Below are 27,915 nucleotides of genomic sequence, written 5' to 3'. Positions count from 1 at the left end.
AGCATGGGTTACGTGACTCTGAGGCCACCTGAACCGCCGGGTCAAGGGGTATCCCACTGGGCTATTTTTCCTCCGACATCCTACCTCCAACCTCCGATTTCAGCCGGTACCGCAGACACCTCCTAGCACACACGTTTGTTAACGTTTATCTCCAGCTCCAGCCACAATGGCCGACCTCTTCAGAACGACGGGCTTCTATTCGAGAAGAACTGTTGCCGAAGCACTGTTACTTCTTCACTGCAATGAGCTTAAGGCCAAGAAAAAGAGGCGTGTGTGGAGGCGGCAGTGGTTAGCAAGCAGAGAACAGTTTGGGGTTGTTTACGTTAAGAGGTCAACTGACAACGTATGTTGTTCTATTATAAAGTTTTGCTTTCGTTTATTTTTTCTTCTTCATTATCCTTATTCTACTGCAAGTTATGCAAGAAATAAAACCACTATGGCAAACTATTTTGTTTTCTCAACAATTTACACAATGTCAGTTGACTTCGAATTTTCCTCCAGCAAATCGGTTCCTTCCCGAAAGTTGCGGGCTGCAAATTTGCTCCAACAGTCGGCGGAAAAAGTGCTGGAGGTGGGCGGTACCGCCGATTAATCGGAGGTTGGAGGAAAAATAGCCCAGTGTGATAGCCCCTTTAACTGGACCTCAGCCGCCCCTCATTAGTGTCGTAGTGCTCCATCGCTGACGCCATGCTTTGCCCCCTGGTCGTCACTAAGCTGATAAATAACCACTACAATAAACGTCAATCCTTGCAGCTCAATAAATCATTCCCTTGAAAGTTTTTTGCTGTATACTTTTATTTTTTATCATCAGCACACACATTGCCATCCATAATTGTATAGGAAATAGACACTTTTCACTCCTTATAAAAAAAAGTTATCAAAATGGTGTCGTAGAAAAACTAATTCGGTATCAAGTAAGGGTCGAGGTCATATCTACCCCTAAAAAGGACAAATGGAAAGATCTCACTTATTAACCAACGATTCTTCTCCCTCTCCCCGCCAGACAAGATGAAGATGCTGTGGCTGTTGACGCTTGCCGCTGGAGCCCTAGCTGCCGGTAAGTCCAATCGATCACTCAATTTTTCCCCACTGAACAAAACTACTTAATTGACCATTTCCCTTCATATTTCTCGTACACTCGCTCATTCACCTCTTCCATAATAAACTAACATACTTAAGTGGCCATTCCCTTTCTACACTCGCTCATTCACCTCTTCCATGATAGACCAAAATTCTCACGTGGCCATTCCCCTTCTTATTCCTTGACTAAAACACACACTCTCTCATTCACCTCTTCATGATAGACCAAAATCCTCACGTGGCCATTTCTCTTCTTATTTCTTGACTAAAACCTCCAATCCTTGAAATTTCATTCTTGAATAAACTGTCCACTCGTTCACATCCATCCATCCATCATCTCTCTCTCTCTCTCTTGCAAAGGAAATTGCTAAATTAGAACGTGTTCAACGTCGGGCAGCAAAAATTATCCCTTTCTTGCGCAACAAACCGTACGACGAAAGATTCTCAACTCTTAACATGTTCTCTTTTGAGGAACGTCGCCTTAGAGGAAAGCTGATCGAATGTTTTAAAATCCTTAATGGATTTACGAATGTGGACATATCAAAACTGTTTATAATCGATGGCACTTTGCGAACGAGAAATAATGGCACAAAATTTAAATGTAAACAAGTAAATTCAGACAGTACCCAATTTTTCTTCACCAACGTTGTAGTGCGAGTATACAATAAGCTCTCACTTTAAGTGGTCCAATGCAACACGATTGAGTCCACAAGTCCGACCGACACTTCCTTCAACTAAATATTTACTAAACTAGAAGTGCAAGGTTTTGTTGCCATCTGATTAATATAAATTCACTTAGGGTTAAGCACAGAGAACCTAGTTTGGACCATAGGGCTTGTGTGGTTTGAGAATCTATGTAAATTTTTTCCATTCCTTCCACTAACGCCTCTTTCAACTTTCTGCCTCCCACTTTCTACTCGTCTTCGCCCCCTTTCCTCTGTGACCCCTTCGCCCACCCAACGTCTGCTCCCCTCGGCCTTACAGACGTGCTTGACCCGAGCGAGTGCACTGCCTTCCCGTGCCTCATCTTCAACGACGAGTTCGACTTCCTGGACCACAACATCTGGGAGCACGAGATCACCATGGGGGGAGGCGGGGTGAGCCATGCCTTCCGTTGTTACTGGTGAACTGGATCATATTTGCTTTTCATTTAATTAAGTAACAAAATGCAAGACTCTCTGCAAGACTTTCTGCAAGACTCTCTCTCTCTCTCTCTCTCTCCCTCAACCTACATATATAATTATCAACCTACTTACTTAAACATCTGAGACCTCTTCCCCCTCTCTCGTTCCATTATTTGCTATACGCCCTCCTCCTCCTCCTCCTCCACTTATTGTTCCTGCTCCTCCTTTTTTTCCTTTTCCTTCAATTCTTTCTTTTACAAATTAACATTCTTGACCTTTTCTCTCGACAGAACTTCGAGTTCCAGACGTACCTCAACAACAGGAGTGTGAGCTACGCCCGCGACTCCACGCTCTTCATCAAGCCGGTGGGTAAGAGAAGAACCTGGGTACAGTCTATGGTGTAGCGCTGTAGTATAAAGAAGAACCTGGATAGAGCCCATGGTGTAGTGCTGTAGTAGCCCGTCAGATGCGGAATGACACTAAAAACCCACTTAGACACTTTAACACTTGTTCAAATAAATGGTAAAGCGGTGGCTTGACGTCTGACTGGCCGCAGGTTCCGTCCCACAAATCGAATATTTATACTTGCCTCTTTGTGGACAAGATCAATTTTTCGTGTATTTCGTGACACCGTTACGTGGTGCTTAACTGAGTTCCCGCAATACACTGGCGGCAGCGGTGAGATCATCTCCTGCTATTGTTGAGTTTCCCCTGTGTAAGCAACAGGAAAATAAAACGCCCAGTCTTTCAAAGGAGTAAAAAAGTAAGACGAGTAACTTATTAAGTACGCACACATAGATTAATCTGAATTGGAGGGTAAAGCAACGTAGTGACCCGCCTGATTGGGGAAATTCCCTAAAGGCCCACTTGCCTAGTGGGTCGCCTTCTTAGCTAAATGGTGCCGCTGTGGCTTCCGTCATGCTACTCGCAGATTCAATCCTTGGCGTCAGAAATTTATGTTTTCCCTTTCCAGACTGGATCAATATCTCATGTGTGAAAGAGAGTCCCTACAATACAATGATGTGTCAGGTTGATATGGTGCGGGTAAAATAAAAAGATGTTGGAACTAGGGATGGAGGGAGAGGAAAGAATTGGAGGTGCAGGAAAAGGTATAACTAGGTCACGATAGACTATTCAGTGGGTCGACACGTCAGCATATAGATAACTGAACACTAATTGGTGGGAGGCACACGGCTTATAATACGTATTTTTGAGAGCTCTTTTCCAGGATTGGGCCAGTCTTGAACGCAGCAAGCTCTCTCCGTTTATTTTACTCCCATGCTATCTTGTATGACAAAATTTTACTCCTATTCTATCTTGTATAACAAAAGGTTCATGTTTTCGCCCACATTTGAACCTGGCATATGCTCTTATACCCAGACCATATGGTTTCACAATTTCCCTTCAACTGGTAAATTTCCTAAAGCTTCTTTCAAGGGGATCACAGCACCCCTTAAACCCAGCCCAGCTTTTGGGGATCGCTTCGCTTTCCCTGCCTTTTACCCCTCCCCGACTCCATCCTCCCAAATCACTTTTGTTCCCACGCCCTGAGCACACGCATTCATCCGCCACCCCCGCGTCTCGCCCCGCAGCAACTCATGTCGGACTGGAAGGACGAGGAGTTCCTGAGCAGCGGAGAACTCGACCTGTGGGGCATGAACGGCCAGGGGGACGTGTGCACCAGCAACCTATTCGACGGCTGTAAACGCACCGGCAACTCCGTCGACATCCTTCCTCCTGTCTTCAGCGCCAGGCTAAGGAGTCTCGAAAACTTTGCCTTCAAGTGAATGACTTATTCTCTCTTTCATTTTACATTGACAGGCGTCACTATGCGATAATATGTTTGCTCCAACCTCACAGACTAGCGTGCGAAAAACAGGACCTGGCCATAGGAGTAAATAGATGAATAATAACAGCCATAATTGTATCAATAATAATAATAATAATAATAATAATAATAATAATAATTATTATTATTATTATTATTTTTATAATAATAATAATAATAATTATTATTATTATTATTATTTTTATAATAATAATAATAATAATAATAATAATAATAATAATAATAATAATAATAATAATAATAATGATACTAATACTAATACTAACAGTAATACTAATACTAATACTAATAATAATAATAATAATGATAACAATAATGATAATAACGATAATAATAATAATGATAATGATAACGATAATGATAATAATAATAATAATAATAATAATAATAATAATAATAATGATGATAATAATAATAATAATAATAATAACAATAATAATAATAATAATAAAACTATCAAAACCAATGTCATATGTTATACTAAGTTAATTTAAACAAAACTGTCAACCTGTTCATTCTCTCTCTCTCTCTCTCTCTCTCTCTCTCTCTCTCTCTCTCACTGACCAACGACCATTACAGGTACGGCCGCATCGAGGTTCGTGCGAAGATGCCCCGCGGAGACTGGCTGTGGCCGGGTGAGTATTAATAGTAGTAGTAGTAGTAGTAGTAGTAGTGGTGGTGGTGGTGGTGGCAATAATAATAGTCGACTATTTGTGGCTGGGTGAGTAGTTATAATGAAAACGTCCTCTAGCCTAATTTACTCTCGGCTTGCCACACTGACTTTCATCAAGCATTTTTACATACATCAATATTCACTGAAAAGCTAAATAAAACAACGACCATCTCGTCATGGACAGGTTAATTGCCGTGATCTTCGTCGATTGTAGCACAGAACTCCCCTAAATTTGCTTGCTAATTGATAGAAAAGGGAAGGTAAGGCACCATGGTCTGACTCTACAGCTGGTTGATCTAAACAGTCCCTCATATCTAACGATCGTAAAGGGAGAGTAAAACCTGACTCATAGAATAGAGGAGTTTGGCCAACTTAATGGCAGGCACAATCTCGTTGCCAAAAAAGCCGCGCGAAATTCAAATTAATACTGACAGAATAGTGTTTGTTTATGTGCTCTAGGTATTGTCAGGATTGTATCCGTATTGTATCAGCATCAATTTGAATTCGGCGCGGCTCATCTGGTAACAGCATGGCGCTTGTGATCTAACCCTCCTATTCTATGGCCCTGGGTTCAGCATCACATTCTTCTACGGCTTATTGATTTAAAGAGCTCTTCCCACCTAGCGACCGAAAACTATCGACAGACGAAGCACCAACACATCCTAGATACTGAGTGTTTTGATCTTTAAGGCCGGCCCTCCAAGCCATCCAGTCACGCTAAAAGAAACGAATCAAGAAACACCTTACCAGTCACAAGATGGCCTTGTTTCACCTCATGGAGTGTAGTGGGGCTGGCCCGGGGCCCGGGTAATCCTTAGGTCCAATGCACTGCCCTGCTAGCTCGCGGGTAGAGAGTCTGCAAAAGGCGGGATTATCATTTGTCTGCCCTGTGCCATCACCGCTGTGCATGGCCAGTGAGTGCTCAGCACCAGACATGCTGTGCACCACACACTTCTGTGCCATCACGGCTGTGCATGGCCAGTAAGTGTTCAGCACCAGACATGTTGTTCACCACACACTGCTGTGCCATTACCGCTGTGCATGGCCAGTAAGTGTTCAGCACCAGACATGCTGTGCACCACACAAGCACCACACAATGTTGTCGGCTGACTGGCGGCGGCTTGACTCAAGGGGTTCTGCTGGCGGCAGCGCGGACGTTCACGTGTTTTCAAGTTCCCAACGGCTCACTAATCAGGATTTTCAAAATGGCTTACTCAGTATCCACTAAATCCATTTACGGCTATAATACATTTCAATGCAGTTGCGCTAATTATGGTAATAAGTATATTACATATATAATCAATAGAGCAGTGGTTATTAATCTGGGGCACATGTAACACCAAGGGGTACGTCGCCTTACACCCGGAGGTACGAGACGCGCTGACCACTAATTAGGTATCACATTTATAGGTGGACTAGAATTACTTATAATCATTTTGTCTCAGTTGTCTTAAGCACCTTGAGTCCAACGGTTTTAAATCAAAGTACAATAACTTGTATGATATAGCAGTTACCGTCATAGTTAAGCTAAACGTTTCCCTGATAGGAGGTAGGGTACAAGACAAATCCTGAGATCTTAAGGGGCACGGGCACTAAATAAGGCTCAGAACCACTGATATAGAAGCATGGGGCAATACTCAGCACGTTTATATATGCCTACCATTTCAAATAGTGGGCAGCGTGACGGCACTGACGTTACTCTGTGTCACTGACATTCGTAGCCTCGGCCTGTGTATCTGTGCGACGTGATTGGCTGGGACTTCTGTTTGTATAGATTGTGCACACACTGACTCTTATATATACTTCTTGCTACAGTTAAGACTGTAGATAGTTACTTAGATTCAGTACCACTATCCTGGGAGTCCAGCATTAGATACCCGCACTCTTTTTTTTCTGTATTCCTCGTTTCTTATATGCTTCAAAGCGAAATAAGTAGGTAGATAGATAGGTAAATAGATAGATAGATAGATAGATAAATAGATAGATAGATAGATAGATAGACATACCATAGTTAAATATCTATACATTATTTTGAGCACAGTCATTTTTACCTGGCAACAACACACGATAAACTTCATCAACACAAGCTACACCACTTCAGCAGCATCAGTCGTATGAAGGTATCCATCACAACTATGTTTACAATGACAGTCACTGTGTACCCCCTTTTCCCCTCCTTGTCACGTGGTCTCTGACGCCTGGTACATTTAACTTCGATCAAGAGGAGCACTGGGGGAGAGCATGGGCCAAGCAAAGTTACATATCACGGCAGCCACTATACATAAAATTTGCCGGCGCCACTAGCGGGCTGGGGCCGTCCAAAAGGCCCCTCAAGAGAGCCTACCGGCGCTAATGGCAGCACCTAAAAAAAATAATAATTCATTCTCTTCCTCCCGTGCCCGACAGCCGTCTGGTTGCTGCCCGAGAACTGGCCATACGGACCGTGGCCCGCCAGCGGAGAGATCGACATTCTGGAGTCCAGGGGTGAGTGCAGGATACCTTTGATGACCTAAATGATAATAACGATGGTGATGCAAATGAGGATGGCAATAATAATAATGATAAAAAAAATAATAATGATAATAGTTGCTAATAATAATAATAATAATAATAATAATAATAATAATAATAATAATAATAATAATAATAATAATAATAATAATAATAATAATAATAATAATAATAATAATAATAATAATAATAATAATAATAATAATAATAATTTTCCTATTTAGGATACACTGACTACTGTTTTTTGGGTTAAATATGACTCTTTTTTTTCCGTGTATTCATAGTTGTTTTCCGGTGACGACAACTATAGTCTGTTTCAATAAGACATTACAGGCGGCCACACCACTTCACTTCATTTTGATTGGCTCTGTGGCAGCCAATCACCGTGTAGAACCCGTCAGTTTGCTTCCGCCTAGGGCGCTGGCGTCGCTACTCTGTGCTAGGTTCTTAGTTTTCCAATATTATCTGCAGTACTACAAGGCCTACCTGTGTTTCCTTAGTAGCATTGCCATCCTTGAGTCATTATCTACAACATTCATTCTATAACACAAGACGACTAATTATTTTTTCTCGTAGATAACACGTGATGAAAGAAGATATATTTTTTAAACGGTAAAAATCCATGTTAAGCGTACTTTTGGCTAGTCTTTTTGCATCATAATCTTTGACAGTTTAAGGACAGTACATGTTCAATAACGATATTGCATTAATTAAGTTAATGTTTCATGGTGATACTGAGGTGCAAATATATTTTTTTCATGCGTCCCAGAGCACTGCGAGGCAGTGAGCGCAGAGCGAGCTTCCTGGGCCAAGCAAACTTAACTTTTTCAACGCGGTGATTGCCTGCCACTTGGCCAGTCAAAATTGGAGAGCATGAGAGTGTGTGGCCTCCTGTAATATCCTAATGTAACACACTATACATCCACGTAAAAGAGAGAGAGAGAGAGAGAGAGAGAGAGAGAGAGAGAGAGAGAGAGAGAGAATGTCAGTGCTTTTGAAATAGGGCACTCAGGTCAAGCAAACAATACACGAAACATGTTCTTCCTAACACATTTCACTAACTGGCTCTAATTTGTCCCCGCCCCTCAACAAATATCTCAAGCCTCCTTAGTCCGTGATCAATATTGAAGCAAAATAGCATTCCTTTCTCTTAATTCCCAGACGTTTTTGAATCACGAGGCACCCAACATTAACGCCAACACTTCTATATAGTCTGCCTCATCATCGTCCCTTTCTCTTAATTCCCAGACGTGTATGCATCACGAGGCACCCAACACTAACGCCAACACTTCTATATAGTCTGCCTCATCATCGTCCCTTTCTCTTAATTCCCAGACGTTTTTGCATCACGAGGCACCCAACATTAACGCCAACACTTCTATATAGTCTGCCTCATCATCGTCCCTTTCTCTTAATTCCCAGACGTTTTTGCATCACGAGGCACCCAACATTAACGCCAACACTTCTATATAGTCTGCCTCATCATCGTCCCTTTCTCTTAATTCCCAGACGTGTATGCATCACGAGGCACCCAACATTAATGCCAACACTTCAATATAGTCTGCCTCATCATCGTCCCTTTCTCTTAGCTCCCAGACGTGTATGCATCACGTTTCACCCAACATTACCTTGCACACTTCTATACAGTTGGCCTCGTCACCATTCCTTGTGCTTGGTTCCAGACATCATGTTTCACCCATCAGCAACATGCACACTTGTGTATATGTGTGTATATATATATATATATATATATATATATATATATATATATATATATATATATATATATATATATATATATATATATATATATATATATATATATATATATATATATATATTGCCTTGCCATCGTCCCTTTCACTTAGTTCCCAAACGTTTTTGCAAGACACTTCACCCGTCATTGATTGACGTGCACACAATATAGTCTCCCTCAGCCCATCACTACTTACTAACTCCCCGGTGTGTCCCATGCAGGCAATGATGAGTTCGGGGACCTGAGCAACCTCGCGGCCGGCTCCACCCTGCACTGGGGACCCTTCTGGCCTCTCAACTTCTACGAAATGACCGCTTCCGTCTAGTAAGTGGCTGCCCTGTGCGGCGCTTTAGGGAGCTTGTAGGTCGGTATTTTTAGGCACCTCCGCCTCTCATATCAACTATTTCCAAAGGCCGACACGGAGATGAATCAAGTTTTCATGATTTTTTTTCACATTCACGGTAGAAAAGAAGGCTCAAACTACCACCAGGGTCATAAAACTATATCTATTTCCAGCAACACCGACGGCTCCTTTGCTGATGCCTTCCACGTCTGGCGCGTAGACTGGACCAGCAATGACATCAAGTAAGTCACACACACACACACACACACACACACACACACACACACACACACACACAACAAGATAAAGGGCAGCGGGCATCAAATAAAATAAAAAGATGAGGACAAGGACGTACGTTTGAGGGAAAGACAACGACTCTGTAAACCTTCCATTTCACTTGGCAACGTGGCTCATGCGGCGGTGCCGGCTGAGGAACCTTGGCAACAGGCGCCAGACTGCACCATTCACCCTTCCGTCACCACGGAAGACTCACGTAGGTCTCACTCTCGCGTCCTGCACAGCCAAGCAAAATATACTATATATAACGTAAATAAGAGGTGGGGGGGGGGGGAGCGAGCTCCTCTGAGGAGAGTGATGGGGTGATGTGGCAGTAGCGCGGCTCAAGTTAAATTCGATAGACTATAGATGGGAGGTCAGCGCTCTACCCATTCGGTCAATAGGGTATCCCACGGCCAAGTGAGGTTTTGGGTGGCTTTCTGCGTCGGGCGGGTCACTACAGTCAGAGGATGCACGAGGCTTCGGAGCAAAACCAAGGAAACACTGAAGGCACGGACTAAGAGGGCTCAAGGAGGGGTCAGCGGCCAGGAGAAAAGATAGGAGAGGCAAAGCGACAAAAAACAGAAGGTAAAGATGTGGAAGCAACAACCGTTCCAGGATACACTGTAGAGAGGAGGCTTTGGAGGGACTTCTTTGGCTACAAAAGGAGTTGAGATTGTGCTGAGCAATCGGCAGGAAAAGGGGAGGAAGGAAGGACTTGAATCTGTGCAAAGAAATTATCGTCTTTCCCTCCGTCAGGGTCTATTTGGACGACGTGCTGCAGATGACCGTCGACCCCGGCACCAGCTTCTGGGACTTCGCAGGCATGGACAGCAACATCTACGACAACCCGTGGGCCGCAGGAGAGAAGATGGCGCCCTACGACCAGAAGGTAGGATGTGGATTTTTTTCTTCTTTTTTTTTTTTTTAAGGGAGACTTCGTGATGTTACAAATCTTCCCTATTCTTGCTTTACATTCACGAAGCTGGTCTCCGTCACTACCATCAAGTATACTCTTGTGAAACGATACTTTACTTAATATTTTCTGACTTAACAGAACATTTTCCAGTCTTTATCTTTTGCGTGTTAAGATAAACATTCTCGAAGCATTTACTAGAAACATGACACGATCTTGGGCGTCCGGGAGGGGGGACAAGAAGGGCTTGGAAATCTGTTATAATCCCGTTCACACTCTCGTATTCGTTATAATAGAATTAGTATCTTTCAAAACCTAAAGACACCTGGTGCTGCAGGTATACTGCGAACCTCTGTGTGCTAGCGCCTTCTGGTTCACCAAGGAAAATATTAAAATAGTATATATGTATAGGACTTAGAGCATGATTGGCCCTGCCCCATCAGAGAATTCCTGCGTACGCCCCTGAACACGATAAAACGTTGATGGTATTAGCAAGGGCGACTTAGATGAAGTATCCATATTAATGTAGATGTAAGAACACGGGTATAAGTTCGATAAATTCAGGCTCAGAACTTGTTGACGGTGGATTAGTGGAACAACTGAGCAAGTCTATAGTTGATGTAAACAACTGAAATTTTTAATGAAAGTTATATATGTATTTATGAATGGGAAGGAAGTTTGGTGAATAACCCACTCTCAGGAGTTGTCATGTGTAGGCCACCTAGACTCTTGTAGTCTCCTTATATCCTTGTGTTCTATATAGCTGCAAAAATCTTATATGATGATACTACGGAACACTATAGCATGACTTAATATTATTAGACATACACTTCAGGCAGTGCTGTGAACTGAAGGACACGCACGCATTTACTACTGAATAATCGCTTTTTCATTTTTCTTTGTACAGTTCTACATCGTCATGAACTTAGCTGTGGGCGGCACCGGAGGCTTCTTCCCTGACGGCATCGTCGCCAACAAGCCTTGGGAAAACACCTCCCCCCAGGCCTTACTCGACTTCTGGAGCGCAGTGAGTAGCAACAGCCTTGCTTCTACTTTCCTTACTTCCGGCATTCCTCGCCGGGTTGTTTCTGTGAGAGACAATCCTATATTAAGGAGGCCAAGGTGGCGCCCACAATCCTCGTGGCTTGAGAAAGTCGATGGGCCCTGCCATGAATTAAGCAGGGAAGGTGGGCTGGAAGGAGACCTATTCGGAGTCCCTTCCTGTAATGATATCGCAGGGTGGCGATCAAAGCGTCCCTTAGCACATAGCTCATTCTTTGATTGATAAACCCAAATTTGATGCCATTTTTAGACAACTCCTTTCTGGGTAAGAACAGGATCTTCAATGCATTTCTCAGCACAAAAGCTGGGGTGGAAAAAAAACGTTTTTTTTAAACAACCAGCTGGTTTTTTGGGGGTCTTGTATTTTGGGGGGGAGCAGGGGTGGAGATGGGGGGCTTTTTTGTTTTCTTGGGGTTTGATCGAGTTTTACTTGATTTTTCTCATCATATTTAAATTTTAATCAGTTGAAAGAAGCCCTCATTTCCTAGACTCATAGGGGGAAGCACGTGTCCAGGAGCCAGAGAAGTCCGGGAAGGAATCACTACTGTCCGGGGTCTGCGGCCTGTGCCCGGGCGTTTGCCACGCTGGGTCAGGCAATATCCAGTGTTCAGTACGTGCCCCGAACTTTACCACACTCTGTTCAGCGCACTCAAGAAGCACATTTAAGAAAAATAACTAAAGGAAGTTAATTGAAGACTTTCATTACTTGTCCAAAAAGGGCACGCCGTCGACGGCAGTCACCAAGTGTCCGCGATTCTTTTTCGACTCCAGGTGCTATAAAAGTAAAATATTTCAATGAACTTTTCTTTCTATAAGAATAAGATCATGAAAATATTAAGTGGGTAATAAAAACTGTCTGATGACTACAAGCAGCTGCTCAGCTGATCCGTGTAAACAGACGCAGCAGTGTCGGCAGCGGCGATGCAGCGTTTGCCAATTTAGTTTTCAAAACTGTGTGCCAAAACTATTACAGGTAGTTCTCAAGTTACGATGTATGCGACTGACGACTGCTTGCACTTACGACCAGGCCAATGATATTAGCAATAGTTCTTTAAGGAATAGTTGACATTTCAAATATCCTGCCGTTGGTAGAGCAGCGGTTTGTTTACACAGCGTTTCCGCACCCACTACACCCCCCACACCGCCGCAGCCCTCACGCGCTGTCCTTACCCAAGCCGGGCTGGGGTAGGGCAGGAGAGGGATAATTGGGTGGGCTGGGCCCAATTATCCCCCTCAGTTGCCTGTGGCACTCAAGCAGTAAATACTACTCATGCTGCACAGCAGGTGTTGCGGACACTGACCGGGGGACAGAATCTGGTGTATGGCCGGACATTTTTCGATGCCTGGACTGTGTTAGGCATACGGCAGGAAATACCAAACAAAACTGGGCATGTGTCCGTCAATTGTGGAACCCCAGATTTTGTCTGGGAAATCCGATATCCCGGAAAGAGAATATGGAGTGTAATTTAGAATGAAAATAATAGAAAAGGTTTAAAGTGCTGTGTGAAAAACCGACACTTGTTTCAGGCTGGTCTGTGTTAATTTGTGCTGTACAGAAAGTGGCTTTTTGTTTCACTCAAAATTACTTTATAACTGTTTATTTTAACTTATCAAATTGTAAATATAAAAAATAAGCGAAAAAGATGACAAAAAGAAAAAGAAAACAAAACGATGGGATGGGTTTGGAAAAAAAAAAAAAAAAAAAAAAAAGTTATTCCCAACCATGTGTATATCAAAACAGCAACCAGAACACAGGCACCGAAGACCCCAACTTCAGCTCAAAAAACCTGTTTTTTTTTACAGAGATTTTAATCGGTTTCAAAATTATAATGACTATGTATATAAAACTCCTTTATTATTATGCTTTGATACTATAGTTTCTCTTGTAACAATTTTAGAAAAAAAAACTTAATGTCTTTTTTTTTTTTAGAGCGGTTACTTTTTATTTTTTTGGGGGGCGGTATTTTGGGGAGCGGGTTTTTCAATGCCATCCTTGCATAAAAGTTTCCTCTGCGTCCTCTCACTGTGGATAAATTATTATTGTGAATAGCCTGTTGGAAATCAGTTTGTTAACGCTGCTCTCTCCTGCTAACAGCGTGACAGCTGGCTGCCTACCTGGAAGCAGGGCGAGGGAAAGATCAGCGAGGGCGCGGCCATGCAGGTGGACTACGTGAAGGTGTGGAAGATGGAGAGCGTGGACCAGTGAGCGAGGCCTCCACAGCCACCCCCAACACCTCGTCTCCGCCGCCCTCCCTTGGTGACGGACTGACGAGCCCGGTGTTGAGTTCTATCACCTTCATCAGAACGCACGTTGCTATTCCTTGATCTCTAGATGTAAGCAAGCAGTACACGACTTGCATTCTGTCACATGTTCGTCGTGTGTCTTTATAATTATAGGTGATCAGCTTCCACGACCAACGCCAATACCAACGCCTACATCCAACAGCTTCATTTCTTTCTTTTCTCAAGTTATAAATCATGCACGATTAACAATTAATTCTACCCGAGAAATATCAACCATGATATATTCTACTACTTACGACTTGAACATAAAGAATAGCACAATTTTATTTTTTTTAAACCCATTTTCTTATGAAAGCTCTTTGATATAAACATGTGGGAAAGGGAAAACTGACACTAACACCACTTCATTACCTTCAAATATATCCACCATGATGTCCTTGCTCACTATGATGACGAGAAATAAAGAAGCAGCAGGGTTCGTTTTTCTTTTTAATTGCCCAACCTTTTTACTAGTTATATGATACACGCGTGATATAACAAAGAAAACGGAAAGTACCACCATAGCATTTCGTAGATTTCAGTCATGGTATGCGCTACTGCTTATAACAAAATGAAAAAGTAGGTAACTTTATTGTAGCCTTCTAGATATAACGAAATGAAAAAGTAGCCGTATTAATTTACCTTAACAGTCCACCATTTAAACAAAAAAAAGTAAACAAATTCACTTTGGCGGCAACGTCGCCAAGCGGCTGCGTCGTGTATGAAAATATTAAGCTATCGTTTATCCACGGTTTTGTTGACCAAGAGGAGATGAGGGTGAATCAGAATCAACAGTCATATAAATGTTTTGTTGGTGGTACAAGAGGTGTCTGTTACAGTTCTTATCCAACCTTCTGGTAATTCTGAAACATAACAAATTAATCTAAGCACAGAAAAGAGGAGAAATGATCTTTAACCAGCGTCGGAAACCGAACCACGACCAGCGAGATCGGAAGTCAGCGCTCTACACACTCCGCCAATAAGGGCGCCACACAGCCGAGTGAGATTACTTGTGGTTTTCATCTACACGACTTTCTAATCCCGGAAAAATCAATTCATTTATGTTCCAGTTATCTACTTCAGTTTACCTTTACTACTCCACGTATATTGTAAGCTATCCTATTCCTGGGTAGTTCTAAAGGCATCTTTCCCTCAACAGAAACAGGATATTACCGCTTCCCCCAGTGCAATGTGAGCTTCTGCTTATTTTGAAATACATAATCCCTTTAAATTCCGAGAAGGGGGAAATATACTTAACGGAACCGAACCATGACCACGACCAGTTTATAAGATGGAAAGTCAATACCGCGTGTTCCAACAATCGTTAGCTGAACCGTGGACAGCGTTGACAGATTGTCGTACTCTGCCTCTTATGTTTGCCGATTCCCGACCCAAAAACTGCTTTCATCACCCAAATAACTACGTTCATATATGGTTTTCGTTTAATTGGTTAATTATTGGTGCTTCTTGGCAACAGTTATGGGCCAGAAACCGGTAACTACGCGGCTCTTGAGTACGACAATTTGGCAACGGTGACCACTATTTTCTCATCCATATTTCGTACATGAGGTAAGTACTACATCGATATTCATCTCCTGTGCTGGGCAGGAAGGTTTATATAGGGAAGTTACTCAGATTTCTTGTGTACAGGATGTTTACAACATAATGTTCACGGGCGAGCTTTTTAAGCTGCCAACCCACTGTAGTATATTTCGCATGCTTTTAGCCTATTATTAAGGATTTTAGCCACAAATGCTTACATACAGGGTGCAAAAAGCTATTCCTAGGAAGCTTCGATCTGTTCTTTTTATATTGCGTACGAGCAGACGGCCACGTGACGACAGACAACATTGAAGTCAACGAATGTGACCTCATGTAGCCCGGTTATTTTAAAGATTATGGAACGATCAGGCTGCTTTGCTGAAAATAACACAGTCTGACGAAAATACGCTGCTTGTATTTTAATAAATAACATTAACCGAAGCTCTAGATCGCAGTGTTACCAGAGAAGAGTGTTTCACAGAAGGTTTCGATCTGGCATCACCGCTAAAGTCTGTTCACTTAAGTCCGACCCAAGCTGACAACATAAACCTAAGCATGTTTGCAAGCTGAGTGCTAATTGGCTACTGCTATGGTTTTTCTTTTTTTTTAACCTCTGTTGTGTCTTTTTACACACAGCACTTTCGATACTGTGCTTACGAACACGCTTGGACGCTGTTCTCAACTTCTCAGCCACTTAAGAACAGAGACTAGGAAGGAAAACATCGCTAGACGGGAATATGGCTGTTTAAAGTAGGTAAAGGTGCTTGTGTAGAAAGGTGATAATTCTACATTAAGCCCAATATTGGCGGGGTGACGATATTTGTCAACCCAGGAGTAGAACTGGTCCGTGCTGGTCAAAAGTCAGGTTTCCTCAATCAGGCTGGGTAGAGGTTCATCCTTAGGGCTTGCTGGATGAAACAGTACAGTCTGGTCACCCGTGTAGCGAGGACATCAAAACCTTGTAAAAGTTCACATACTTTGGTAATGTAGAGAAGAACAAAGCTAGTCACGTCAAAAAGTTTTTTCTGTGGATTAGCTCGGTTAATTAATAATTGCTCAGATCTTATGTAAGAAAACACGAGAAAAAATTATGGCACCTCGCTCATTTTGGCAAACCAGTATCCAAAGCTATAGAGTCAATTTGAAGCCGATAAAAAAAGGAAAAAAAAATACTGCCATTGGCCTTGGTCGATTAAGAAAAAAAACAAAAACAGCAGCAGCTCGTGCAACAGCAGAATCACGTACATCAGCAGCAGTTACAAAAGAGAAGCAACAGCTGCAGCAATAGCAGCAACAACAACAAAGTATAAAAAATGGTTCATTATACAAGTCACCAACATTAGCAAAAGCATGAGGTTCGGCAAACTTGTACTGTGGGAACAGAGGCGTGCCGTGTGAGTTCTGCAGCTGCCCGCCCATTAATGTTCGATTCGGCTAGATTCACAAAGGCTTAGTGCGTAGTTTTGGGCCCTTAGTGCGTAGTTTTGAGAACATTGCGATACACAAAGCTCGCGCGGTAATAACTACCAACTAATCGATGACGTCACGGGTTAGCGCGTGGATTCACAATGCTTTGCCGCGCTCTGTGTGACGCTAAATTTGTTGTTAAATAACTACTGCCTTGGGGGTGTAGTAAACGCAAACAATATTATTATATTTACGTATAAATGCTTATAAATCGCGCTTATCAACTTGAAATATAACTTTGCGAGTAGAGGAAGCCCATTTCTTTATAAAATGATGAAATATACACACTTTGAGAGGCATATGATAAGTGTGGGCGGAATGGCAACACCCGGCCGGGGGATTGCCAGACCTCCCTCCTCCTTCATTTTCCTACCTCCTCGTCCATTCGATCATCCATCCATCTCTGTATTTGTCCCTCCGTGGGACCATGGACCTTTGTCGGGTGACAGCCCATGAATTGGGCTGCAGATATGGCAAGACAGTCTTAACTTTTTCTCGTTCCTTCCTTCCGTCCTTGTCTGCCGATATACATACATATATATATATATATATATATATATATATATATATATATATATATATATATATATATATATATATATATATATATATATATATATATATATATATATATATATATATATATATATATATATATATATATATATATATATATATATATACATATATATATATATATATATATATATATATATATATATATATATATATATATATATATATATATAAAATGGGAAAAGAGAACGGGTTCTTTTGAACCAGCAGCTGGAGGGGCCTCCCTAGGATTGGCTGACGGTTTTGTGAACATGTTTGTGATTCGCTGCAATCTTCTTCAACCAATCAGCGGCCTCGCTGACTTAGCACGCCTCTAACTACCATCTATAGTTTGCTTTGTGAATCTGACGATAACGTCGGTCGCTAAATCAATAGTGCGTAATTATGTTAGTTCGTAGTTAGTATGTTTGTGAATTCCAGCCCTGCTGTGCCAACCGTTACAACGCTCGTTTTTTGCTACACATCTTCTGATATGAGAAAACGAGAAACCGTCGTTCCAGCATTTCGAAATTACTGCCATTGTCATTCAGCTGGAAAAAAATCGACAAAACGAAATGTAAGAATAAACAGGAAATTGCAATGCATGACTTGCGAAGGCGCAGTGACATGCAATTCTTGAAGGTGAAGAACACGAAGTGTGGACCATTGAATACTGTCCTTGGTCCAAGGTTACCCGTGGTTGTTTTAACTGATGACTTCAAACTAACGTACCGTGGAATGATTACTGCTTCCAGGATTCTTAGTTTACTTAGTTTACTTAGTTTACTTAGTTGTTTACTTAGTTGTGTCTAGAGGTCTTGTGCCTCACAGTCGTGGTGGTCCACCGCTGTTTTGGAAATTGCTGGCGTCTTGCCTTTTCAGCCGCACTTGGTCCGGTATGGAATTTGAAGCTGCTCTGCAGACTGCTGTGTAGCCTGGCACTGGTGGTTTATTGGGCACTGCCCTAAGGAACCTGTCCAGTGCAGCTTTGAACCTGTCCACTGAGCAGCCTGTAATTTCCCGTACCTCTTTTGGGAGTGCGTTGAAGATTTTTGGACCGTCGTGGGCTAGGCTGGCCGCCAGCTGTGTTCTAATTTTCCCCGGCGCTCTTGTCGGCAGGGCGTATCTTGAACACATTCGTCCAGCTCTTCCGGAGATGTAGGCTGTCAGCATTCCCGGTGTGGGGTCAGGGACAGTACTCTCCAGGATTTTCCATGTGTAAATGGCCCGGCATCTGTCCCTCCTCCTTTGCTTGGAGAGCAAGCCTAGCTTGTGAAGCCGGTGCCAGTAGTTCAGCTCCTTCATGCCACTAATCTGCCTGGTGTACGATCTCTGTACTGCTTCCAATAGCTGGATGAAAACCTTCAATGTGTGCCCAGCGCATTACGGAAGTAATTGTCTCTGGAATGGAGGCATACATTCCACACACTTTTTCTATTCCTTATGTTAAAAAGACCTGGTTCAACAACGCTTATTCTCGTGCTATGAAAGATAGACAGGCAGCTCACAAATTGCATCTGAGCCATCGTACTCCTGTCTCCTGCCAATCACGATCTTTACATTTCCGTCCGGAATCGTGCCAAATCTATTCTTCGACTCACCAAAAATCCTTTCATAATAGAAAGTGTCACTGGTGGCACCTACCCCAAAAAATATCTCATATTTTTTCCTCATCATCTTTCCCGGCGGCGTTGTCGATACCTGTATATAGAAGGACAAAGATCCGAATTATCAAGTCGCTTGTGCTCCCTGTCTTACTCTATGGCTGTGAGACATGACCAGACTAGGGGCATGGAGAGGTGAACTGATGACTTTGGTGATAAAGCGTCTACGCAGAGTCATGGGATATCGCTGGAATGACTTCATGATAAATCGGCAACTATTCGATGAGACTGATTCGACATATATTACCTGCATAGTCCGTCTACGCCAACTTCGGCTATATGGACATGTGACGCGCAACCCAGAAGTTGACCCTGTTCATCGGGTTGTTTATGTAAGAGATATTTCTGAGTGGAGGAGGCCAAGTGGACGCCCACAGAGTTCGTGGATTAAGCAAGTCGACAGACCCTGCCATGATGAAAAGGGGGCCAGCATGGAGACTTGTCAGGAGGGACCCTCGGGCTTGGCGTCGTAGGGTGGACGAGGCGACGCGCCCTCCGGCATATACCCCCACTGATTGACCTATTGATCTTTCTCACCTCTCCTTAATCCTGATGGCAGCGCAGCTGTCACATTTGTCTCTAAAGCTGAATTTCCTTCCTGCTAGATGTACGCCTACATAAAACCTGTGTCTAAGAGGGGTGACCGTTTCAGACCCTCAAACTACCGTCCTATAGCTTGTCTTTCTGTAAGTTTCGAAACAATCCTTAACATGAAAGTTCTTAAGCATCTATTAACTTCTGATCTTCTCTCTGATCACCAGTATGGGTTCCGCAAGGGGCGTTCTGCTGGTGATCTTGCATTCCTAAATGTTCCGGGTAGGCGGTGGCTGAGTGGTTAGCGTGCAGGCCCTGCATTCACTGCGTGCTGGACGACGCGGGTTCGAATCCCCACGGTACCACTTGGGATCTTTCAGTCACCACCGAGTGGCCTAAAACTACCCACATGCTGTCTTGAAGACCACCCATCAACCCGGACTCTAGAAGAAACCGTCCTAGTGAATCAAGAATGAGTTCCGGGGGGGCAGCATGAACCAAGAATAAATAGCGTCACTATAAAAATTGCCAGTGCCATGACGGGCTGGGCCGACCATCAGGCCCCTGAAGAAAGCCTACCGGCGCTATAGGCGAACACGTAAAAAAATTAAAAAAAAGCTTTTGCTGTTGCCTTATAACATCTCGAAAACTTTTGACAGTCTGACATAAGTCTTTGCTTTCCAAGCTACCCTTCTACGGATTTTATCCCTCTCTCTGTAATACTATCTCCAGTTTCCTTTACGCCCAATTTAACTCTGCTGTGTTTGACGGTTACTCTTCTTCCTTTTAACCTACCAACAGTGGTGTCCCGCAGGGTTCTGTTCTGTCTCTAACTCTTTTTCTGTTGCTCATCAATGATCTTTCCATAACAAACTCTTCTATCTCTTCTATGTGTGTATGTGTTTCCTGTAGCGCCGGTAGGCTTTCTTGAGGGGACTTATTTACGGCCCCAGCCCGTTTGTGGCGTAGTCTAATTTTATTTATAGTAGCTGCCGTGATGTGTGACTCTTACTTGGCCCATGCTGTCCCCCGGTGCTCCTCTTGACCTAAGTCGCTGAAGTTAAGGTTGATTGAAGATCCGGATAGCATGTGGGTAATCTTCCGCCACTCGATGATGACTTGAAAAATCACCGTGTTTCGGTAGGACTCGAACCTAGTCCACGCAAAGTCCTAGGGCTCACCACACCCATACGCTAACCACTCTGCCACCGCCTCCCCTCCTACACCGATGACTGCATTACTCAACATCTTTTAACGGAGGACCCTCCTTACAGGAATTACAAGACTTTAGGCTGGACGCTGCAGGATTTTCTGAGTCAAGACCTATAGTGTTTGTTTTGGTTTTGTTAGGTTATGGTAGGGTTGAGGGTACCATTAAACGCATGATAGCCAGCACTTTATAGTATAGATCAACAAAGAATGATCTCACTTTGTTGTGCAGAAAGTCTCATTAGTAAGGAAGCATATATGAATGTTCTGAGTCAAGACCTATTGGGTTTGTTTTGTTTTTGTTACGGTAACTTATGTTAGGTTAAGTTTAGGGTATGTTCAAACACATGATAGCCAGTACTTTATGGTAAAAATCAATAAAGAATGACCTCACTTTGTTGTATAGAAAGTCTCATGAGTAAGAAAGCATAAATGAATTTTCTGAGTCAAGACCTATAATATTTGTTTTGGTTTTGTTAACCATGTTAGGTTAAGTTGAGAGTATCTTCAGACACATGATAGCCAGCACTTTATGGTAAAAATCAACAAAGAATGACCTCAATATGTTGTATAGAAAGTCTCATTAGTAAGAAAGCAGATATAAATTTTCTGAGTCAAGACTATAATGTTTGTTTTGGTTTTATTAGATTACATAAGAAGAACATAAGAACGTAAGGAGTCTGCAAGAGGCCAGGTGGCCTACACAAGGCAGCTCTTATGTTAGGTTTAGTTTAGGGTATCCTCAAACACGTGATAGCCATTGAAAAGAGTCTCATCAGTAAGGAAGTATATATATTTTCTGGTCAGTCAAGATTGTTGTGTTTTTTTTTTTTTTTGTTTATGTTTCAAACCCATGATAGCCAGCACCTTAGGGTATAAATCAATAAAGAGTGACCTCATTTTGTTGTATAGAAAGTCTCATTAGTAAGGAAGTTTATATGAATTTTCTGAGCCAAGACCAATAGGGTTTGTTTTGGTTTTGTTAGGTTATGTTAGGTTAAGTTTAGGCAGTGGTGGACACGGTTCTAGTAATCCGCTAACCACTAACTTTTTCGTAAGCTGATTAGTGTTTTCGCTAACTTTGGAAATAGTTAGCGGACCAGTTGTCTGGGAGTAGAGGAGGGGAAGGGGAGGAGGGGGAGGGAAGGGAATGCAACTTTCCGAGGGAGGAGGGAGGGGACAGGGAAGGGGGAGGAGGAGATCAGCGTCATGTGAGAGAGGAGGAAGTGGGGGGTGGGAAGGAAGGAAGGAAGGAAGGAAGGAGGAAGGAAGGGAGGAGGAAGGAAGGAAGGAAGGGTGGTGCGACAGCTGAGCACTAGCTAGGGAGGAATGGTAGGGAGGTTATGGGGGAGTGAAGGGGAAGGGGAGGAGGGGAGGAAGGGGAGGAATTCTCCGGCGTTTGAGCGAAAACGAAAGATTACTAATGTAGGAAAGTCATGACAGGAACAGTGAAACATTATTCAAACTGTCCAACCTATGAAGACAAAACACACCGTGGAAAAGCTCTATACACTGGCGTCTCAGGCCTCAGCGAAGAAACCACGTGGAAATCTCAACGAGGAGATAATAATAATAATAATAATAATAATAATAATAATAATAATAATAATAATAATAATAATAATAATAATAATGATAGATTATTGTTATTATTATTATTATTATTATTATTATTATTATTATTATAATCAAACAATATTGATCTTGGCTACATTGAAGAGAGAGAGAGAGAGAGAGAGAGAGAGAGAGAGAGTGTTTCTTCTCCATTTTACTCATCTACCCTTTCATCGTCGTCCCTGTCATTTTCATCTTCGCCGTCATTATTTCCACCATCAGCTTCATTGCCGTACAGGCAGCACGACTGAAATATTTACTGAGCCTATGAGACACTATCATGCCCTGTCGAGAACACACACACACACACACACTAGCAGGCACAGTGTACATAACAATATTTAATCACGTCCTTGGGAGGACACCCAGCCGCTCACTCACATTCCCACACATACCCCACACACACTTATCCACACACCCTCCAACACACACACACACACACACACAAAGAAGGATTGGATAAAAGTAGACAACGAGATAGGACTGTCCGAGCCTGGCTCAGGCCCTGTGTGCTACAAACAGCTAAATGCAAATAGGTAAATACACACACAGGGATGAAGTATTCATATTCGGTATTCGTATCCGAATACATTCGAATACAGTATATGGGTGTAATCGTAATTGTATTCGAATAATTACTGATAGAAATTAAAGTAATATCATTCGTATTCGAATACAAGGGTAACGTATTCATATTATGCGAATTATCTGAAGAATACTTTTTTTTTATCAGATATAACAGCCGTTGTTCCTTACGACTCCAGCCGTCTGAGCGGACGTGTAATCTTCATGTATAGGTCGTACAAGTTAGCAGACTGGCAGGGCGGCGTCTGGAGTAACGGTCACTCCAGTCAGACTAAAGTGGAGTCTGATTCATACTATTCAGTTGCCACTTGCCAAGTTGCCAGTGTGGACGGTGACTGTGTAGTCCAGCCTAATACAGGCTTATTGTAGGATTTTTTTTTCTCTACTATCCTATTGCCCATGGGATGTTAGTAGTACGGCGTCTCCTGGAGGTAACAGTAAATTCACTGTTCAACATCAAAACACCAAGAATAGAGGTGAGGTCTACAACGTGAAGACACCAAACACTGGGAATTTTGAGAAATTATAAACTAACATTTCTGCTGTATTCAAGGTAAGTGTGCTATCCCTGTATTGAATACTGGCACCAGCCATAAGTCATTGTTCATGAGCTCATTTTACTGTTGCATAAAGCACAACAGTGCTATACCCAGTTATGTCAAGAAGTTTTTTTTTCGATGAAAAGTATTCATCAATGTGTTCATGAATGCTTTCATGTTCTATTCGTATTTGCATTCGAATTCAAACCATCTCAGTGTATTCGAATTCGTATTCGTTGGAATTTGAAGTATTCGTATTCGAATATACAACTCTTGTACTCACTCCATCCCTGCACACACACACACACACACACACACACACACACACACACACATATCTATCTATCTATCTATCTATATCTATATCTATATCTATATCTATATCTATATAAATATATATATATATATATATATATATATATATATATATATATATATATATATATATATATATATATATATATATATATATATATATACCACGATAATCTAAACAAGAACATTACCTAACCCTCCGGACATGACGGTATATCTGTGGGCGGGTTTTCCATTCCTTTTATAACCATTTCTTATCTTAGGATTCGGAAAGTACTTAAAAAACATATTGTATAACATTAATTTGTTAGTACCTACTATTATCAATAATGTCAAGTGAAAGGCGAGTGTTTCTGGAGCTCCAGTAAGTTCATATCTAGAAACAATGATAAAATGGGGAGGCGGTGGCTGATAGGGCAACGTGCGGGAGCGCCGTCCAGAAGGGCCCGGGTTCAAGCCCCCCCCGACCCGTCTCCATCCACTACCAGCCTATTAGGCGCACCTGACAATCACCAAATGGGGGGGTACAACTTGGCGGAGGGACTTTTTGGGCAGCCATAGCCGGTAACGGGCTAAAGAGTAGCCTATCCAGATATTTTGTTTTTATTTATTAAAAGAGGTCTAGAGACGATCGCCGAATGCTGAGCGGACGTCGGGATGGGAGTGTGGGGTCGTGAGGGTTAGCGCGAAAAAGTATTCCATACTAAACTTTCACGACAAGAGTCGGCAAAAGTCTGGACCAACCGTCATTTCCGGTTAAGGTCTGAGGGAGGGCGGGGACAGTCGTCAAGACTGTCGTCAACAGTCTTGGCTTGTCTTGAGACAGTCGTGACGACTGTCGGGGCCATAATCAAAAATTTTACCGTTTCCTGTCGGCACAGTCGTCGGTACCGACTACTTAAGAATGATGAAGGACTGTCGTGACGACAGTCTTCGCCTAATGAAGGACGTTCGTGACAACTGTCGGCTCAGAAATATTGGCCAACACTGCCGCCATCAGGAAATTTATATTTTCATTTTGCAATCACAAGCACAATAACAACTTCTGGGCATGGTTACGTTTCGCTGGCACAAACTTGGGAGCCGCACAGCACGCACGCACTCCTGCTGCCTCTCTTGTGATGAATGACACAACTAGGGTTGCCACCCTGAGGTCAGAAAAACGTGGAATGCAACATCTCGCCCTCCAATACGGAAGGGATCCATATTTAGAGGAACGGGTGGCAACCCTAAAATTTCTCAAGCATGCAGTGAGTGACCGCCGAGGCACGCTGCTGGTGGAGGCAAGAGGGAGGGGGGAGGGACGTTACGTCGCGTATTTTACACTTGACAAATTTTACGGACTGGTTTTGTGATTAACCGAAAAATGCTCTCACTACAATTTTAACATACTGAATTTTATCTGCTTGACCATTCAGATAACAAAATATGGAACAAACGGTGTTCCGTATTGGTTCAAAACGGAACGATACATTTCACTCCCGAATACAGAGCGATTCCGTATTTTAAGGAACGGGTGGCAACCCTTGAAGTAGACACAGCGGACTCTCGGCCCATCACAGCCTATATACCCCAGGACCCATGAAGACTGTTATTAAAATGTCTACGGCCAAAAAAATCCTTTTAAAGTTTTGGGTAAAATTCGGCGACAGTCAGCAAGGCTGCCGCCGCCAAGACAGTCGCGAAGACCGTCAGGAAGACCGTCGGCCAACTCCTTGGCAACTGTCGGCCAGCTGGTCGGTCAACCAGTTGACAGACAATCTGCAAGACTGTCGTCAAGACCGTCTGCGACGGTCGACAGATTTGTGGTTATCGTAGACCTGGCGCCATTTCCAAAAGTGACCGTTGAGACTCGTTTTGAGACTAGTTGCCAGCATGTCACAGACATACTGGCAACTAGTTGGCCGAATGTCCCAGACAGTCGGCAATCATGCTAGCCGACACCAAGACGCCAAAAAAATCTCCCCCCATCCTTGCAGTGTGGGAGCCGACTTGTCAAATGCAAAAGTCGCTGGGTTGTCGTGGCCCAGAGTCGGCACAGTGTGAATGGGGCTTAAGTGGTTCACATTGTCGTCCCTCCCGCTAACTGATCGATGCTTCCCAATCTTGAGCTGCCTTGTTCCTCATCAACGTCGGCCTAACGTCCGTCGACAAGAAAGGCTGGTTGTTACGTGGTGTGACGTGTGTGAGGGTAGCTTCGTGTTTGTCTTGCTCCTTCAGCCCTTTCGCTCACATTGTCGATATCTGATAATGTGTGTATCTTATGGATGTCTGATAACAGGCCCACTCGTTTGTGTTCTGCTCCTTCATTTCCTTCTCTTCATTTCTCTATCAGAGGTTTTCTAAAATATCCAGGAGTGCAACGAGGCCTCCACTTGAAGGAACGTAATAAGAACACATAAAAACCCGTCCTTACTAAAAGATTTCCCGTGTAGCCCCTGTTATTATTATTTATATTGTTCTTCTACTTATCATTATTGTTATTATTATTATTATTATTATTATTATTATTATTATTATTATTATTATTATTATTATTATTATTATTATTATTATTATTATTATTATTATTATATGAGCCGAATCAGGTAGAGAGGGAAGAGTGCAAACATTTAAGCTGCCTGTTCAGCATCCACCGAACACCTGAGACGCCGAGAAAGGGAAAATGACAGAAGTATAAAGAGGACGAGATAATAAAGAAAATAATACAAGTGGATGGGCAGAGAGGTAGTGCAATATATATCAGATAATACAGAAGTAAACAATGATGAAAAATATCCAGTAAAAAGCAAAGATTAATTAGAAATGGGCATGATGTAATGAGATAAAACTAATGACATAATAATAATAATAGAAAATGGATGATACGCTGAATAATTAAGGAAAATGTTAACAAAATACTATTAATGAGATAAAACTAATGACATAATAATAATAATAATAATAATAATAATAATAATAATAATAATAATAATAATAATAATAATAATAATAATAATAATAGAAAATGGATGATACGCTGAATAATTAAGGAAAATGCTAACAAAATACTATTAATGAGATCAAACAAATGACAACAGTAGAAAAATAATTGAAAAATAGACTCGCCAATAAAACAATGAAAATGAAGCAGCAGAAACGAGGTAACGCAACTTAGATAATCAATAATAGCTGCGCTGCTAGCCGAGGCAATCCTCTATGACCTTCGTCGGAGACTTCGGGACCATATCATCAGACTCATCGGAGCCTGAGTTCATCTATCTTTTTTTTCTTTACAACAAAGGAGACAGCTCAAGGGCACAAAAAAAGGAAACAATAACAAAAAAAGCCCGCTGCCCCAAAAATAGAATCAAAAGAGGTGGCCGAAAGAGAGGTCAATGTTCTATTTCAAAAGGCTCTCGCAGATATAGTCGGGTATTGTTGGGTAGTTTCCTGAGCCTGGAGGTATTTTGCAAGGCTTCATCCGCGCTTTGAACGGGGAAAACACTCGTGACCACCGGACGTAGCTCCCCTCTGCTGACCTCAGAAAAATAGTCTTAAAAAAACCCGAGGCGTCTGATAATACCTGTCTTATAGCGTTACGAAACCACGGTGAGAAAGAGAGACAGGTGCACGGAGAAAACTTGACTAATACCCAATCAAAAAAATGTATACAAGGGAATTCCAAGATATGACTCCTCCTCCTCCTCCTCCTCCTATCCCTTCTCCTTGTCCTCCTCCTCCTCCTCCTCCTCCTCCTCCTATCCCTTCTCCTTGTCCTTCCCCTCCTCCTCCTCCTATCCCTTCTCCTTGTCCTCCTCCTCCTTCTCCTCCTCCTCCTCCTCCTCCTATCCCTTCCCCTTGTCCTCCTCCTCCCCTTCTTCCTTCTCCTCCTCACTAACCCTGCCTTCCTTTTCCCTCCCACATGACTTGAATTATGCCTCCTCTTCCTCCTCCTCCTCCTCCTCTACCTTCTCCCCCTCCTCCTCCTCCTCTACCTTCTCCCCCTCCTCCTCCTCCTTCTTCTTCCCACCAATCC

The 27,915-nt window shown here is 42.6% G+C and overlaps 1 protein-coding gene across 7 annotated transcripts in view; it reads left to right on the top strand.

Moving 5' to 3' along the window:
• Window positions 1-14,312, top strand: part of LOC126982682 (beta-1,3-glucan-binding protein-like) — a 38,006-nt gene extending 23,694 nt beyond the window's left edge. For 2 of the 7 annotated variants that reach the window (XM_050834963.1, XM_050834957.1), the window contains exons 2-12: window positions 1,004-1,057; window positions 2,065-2,177; window positions 2,495-2,569; window positions 3,797-3,987; window positions 4,633-4,688; window positions 7,133-7,210; window positions 9,215-9,317; window positions 9,510-9,578; window positions 10,372-10,504; window positions 11,436-11,555; window positions 13,686-14,312. In XM_050834963.1, the coding sequence (XP_050690920.1) occupies window positions 1,004-1,057; window positions 2,065-2,177; window positions 2,495-2,569; window positions 3,797-3,987; window positions 4,633-4,688; window positions 7,133-7,210; window positions 9,215-9,317; window positions 9,510-9,578; window positions 10,372-10,504; window positions 11,436-11,555; window positions 13,686-13,796 (1,103 nt within the window). In that variant the 3' untranslated portion in view covers window positions 13,797-14,312. The remainder of the gene's footprint in view (window positions 1-1,003; window positions 1,058-2,064; window positions 2,178-2,494; window positions 2,570-3,796; window positions 3,988-4,632; window positions 4,689-7,132; window positions 7,211-9,214; window positions 9,318-9,509; window positions 9,579-10,371; window positions 10,505-11,435; window positions 11,556-13,685) is intronic. The other 5 variants (XM_050834956.1, XM_050834962.1, XM_050834961.1 and 2 more) reach the window with 5 other exon arrangements.
• Window positions 14,313-27,915: the final 13,603 nt, after the last annotated feature.

Source organism: Eriocheir sinensis, chromosome 51 (genome assembly GCF_024679095.1).
Source record: "Eriocheir sinensis breed Jianghai 21 chromosome 51, ASM2467909v1, whole genome shotgun sequence".
Lineage (NCBI taxonomy): Eukaryota > Metazoa > Arthropoda > Malacostraca > Decapoda > Varunidae > Eriocheir > Eriocheir sinensis.
The sequence above is the reverse complement of the archived record's forward strand: the minus strand, read 5'-3'. Positions and strand labels throughout refer to the sequence as shown.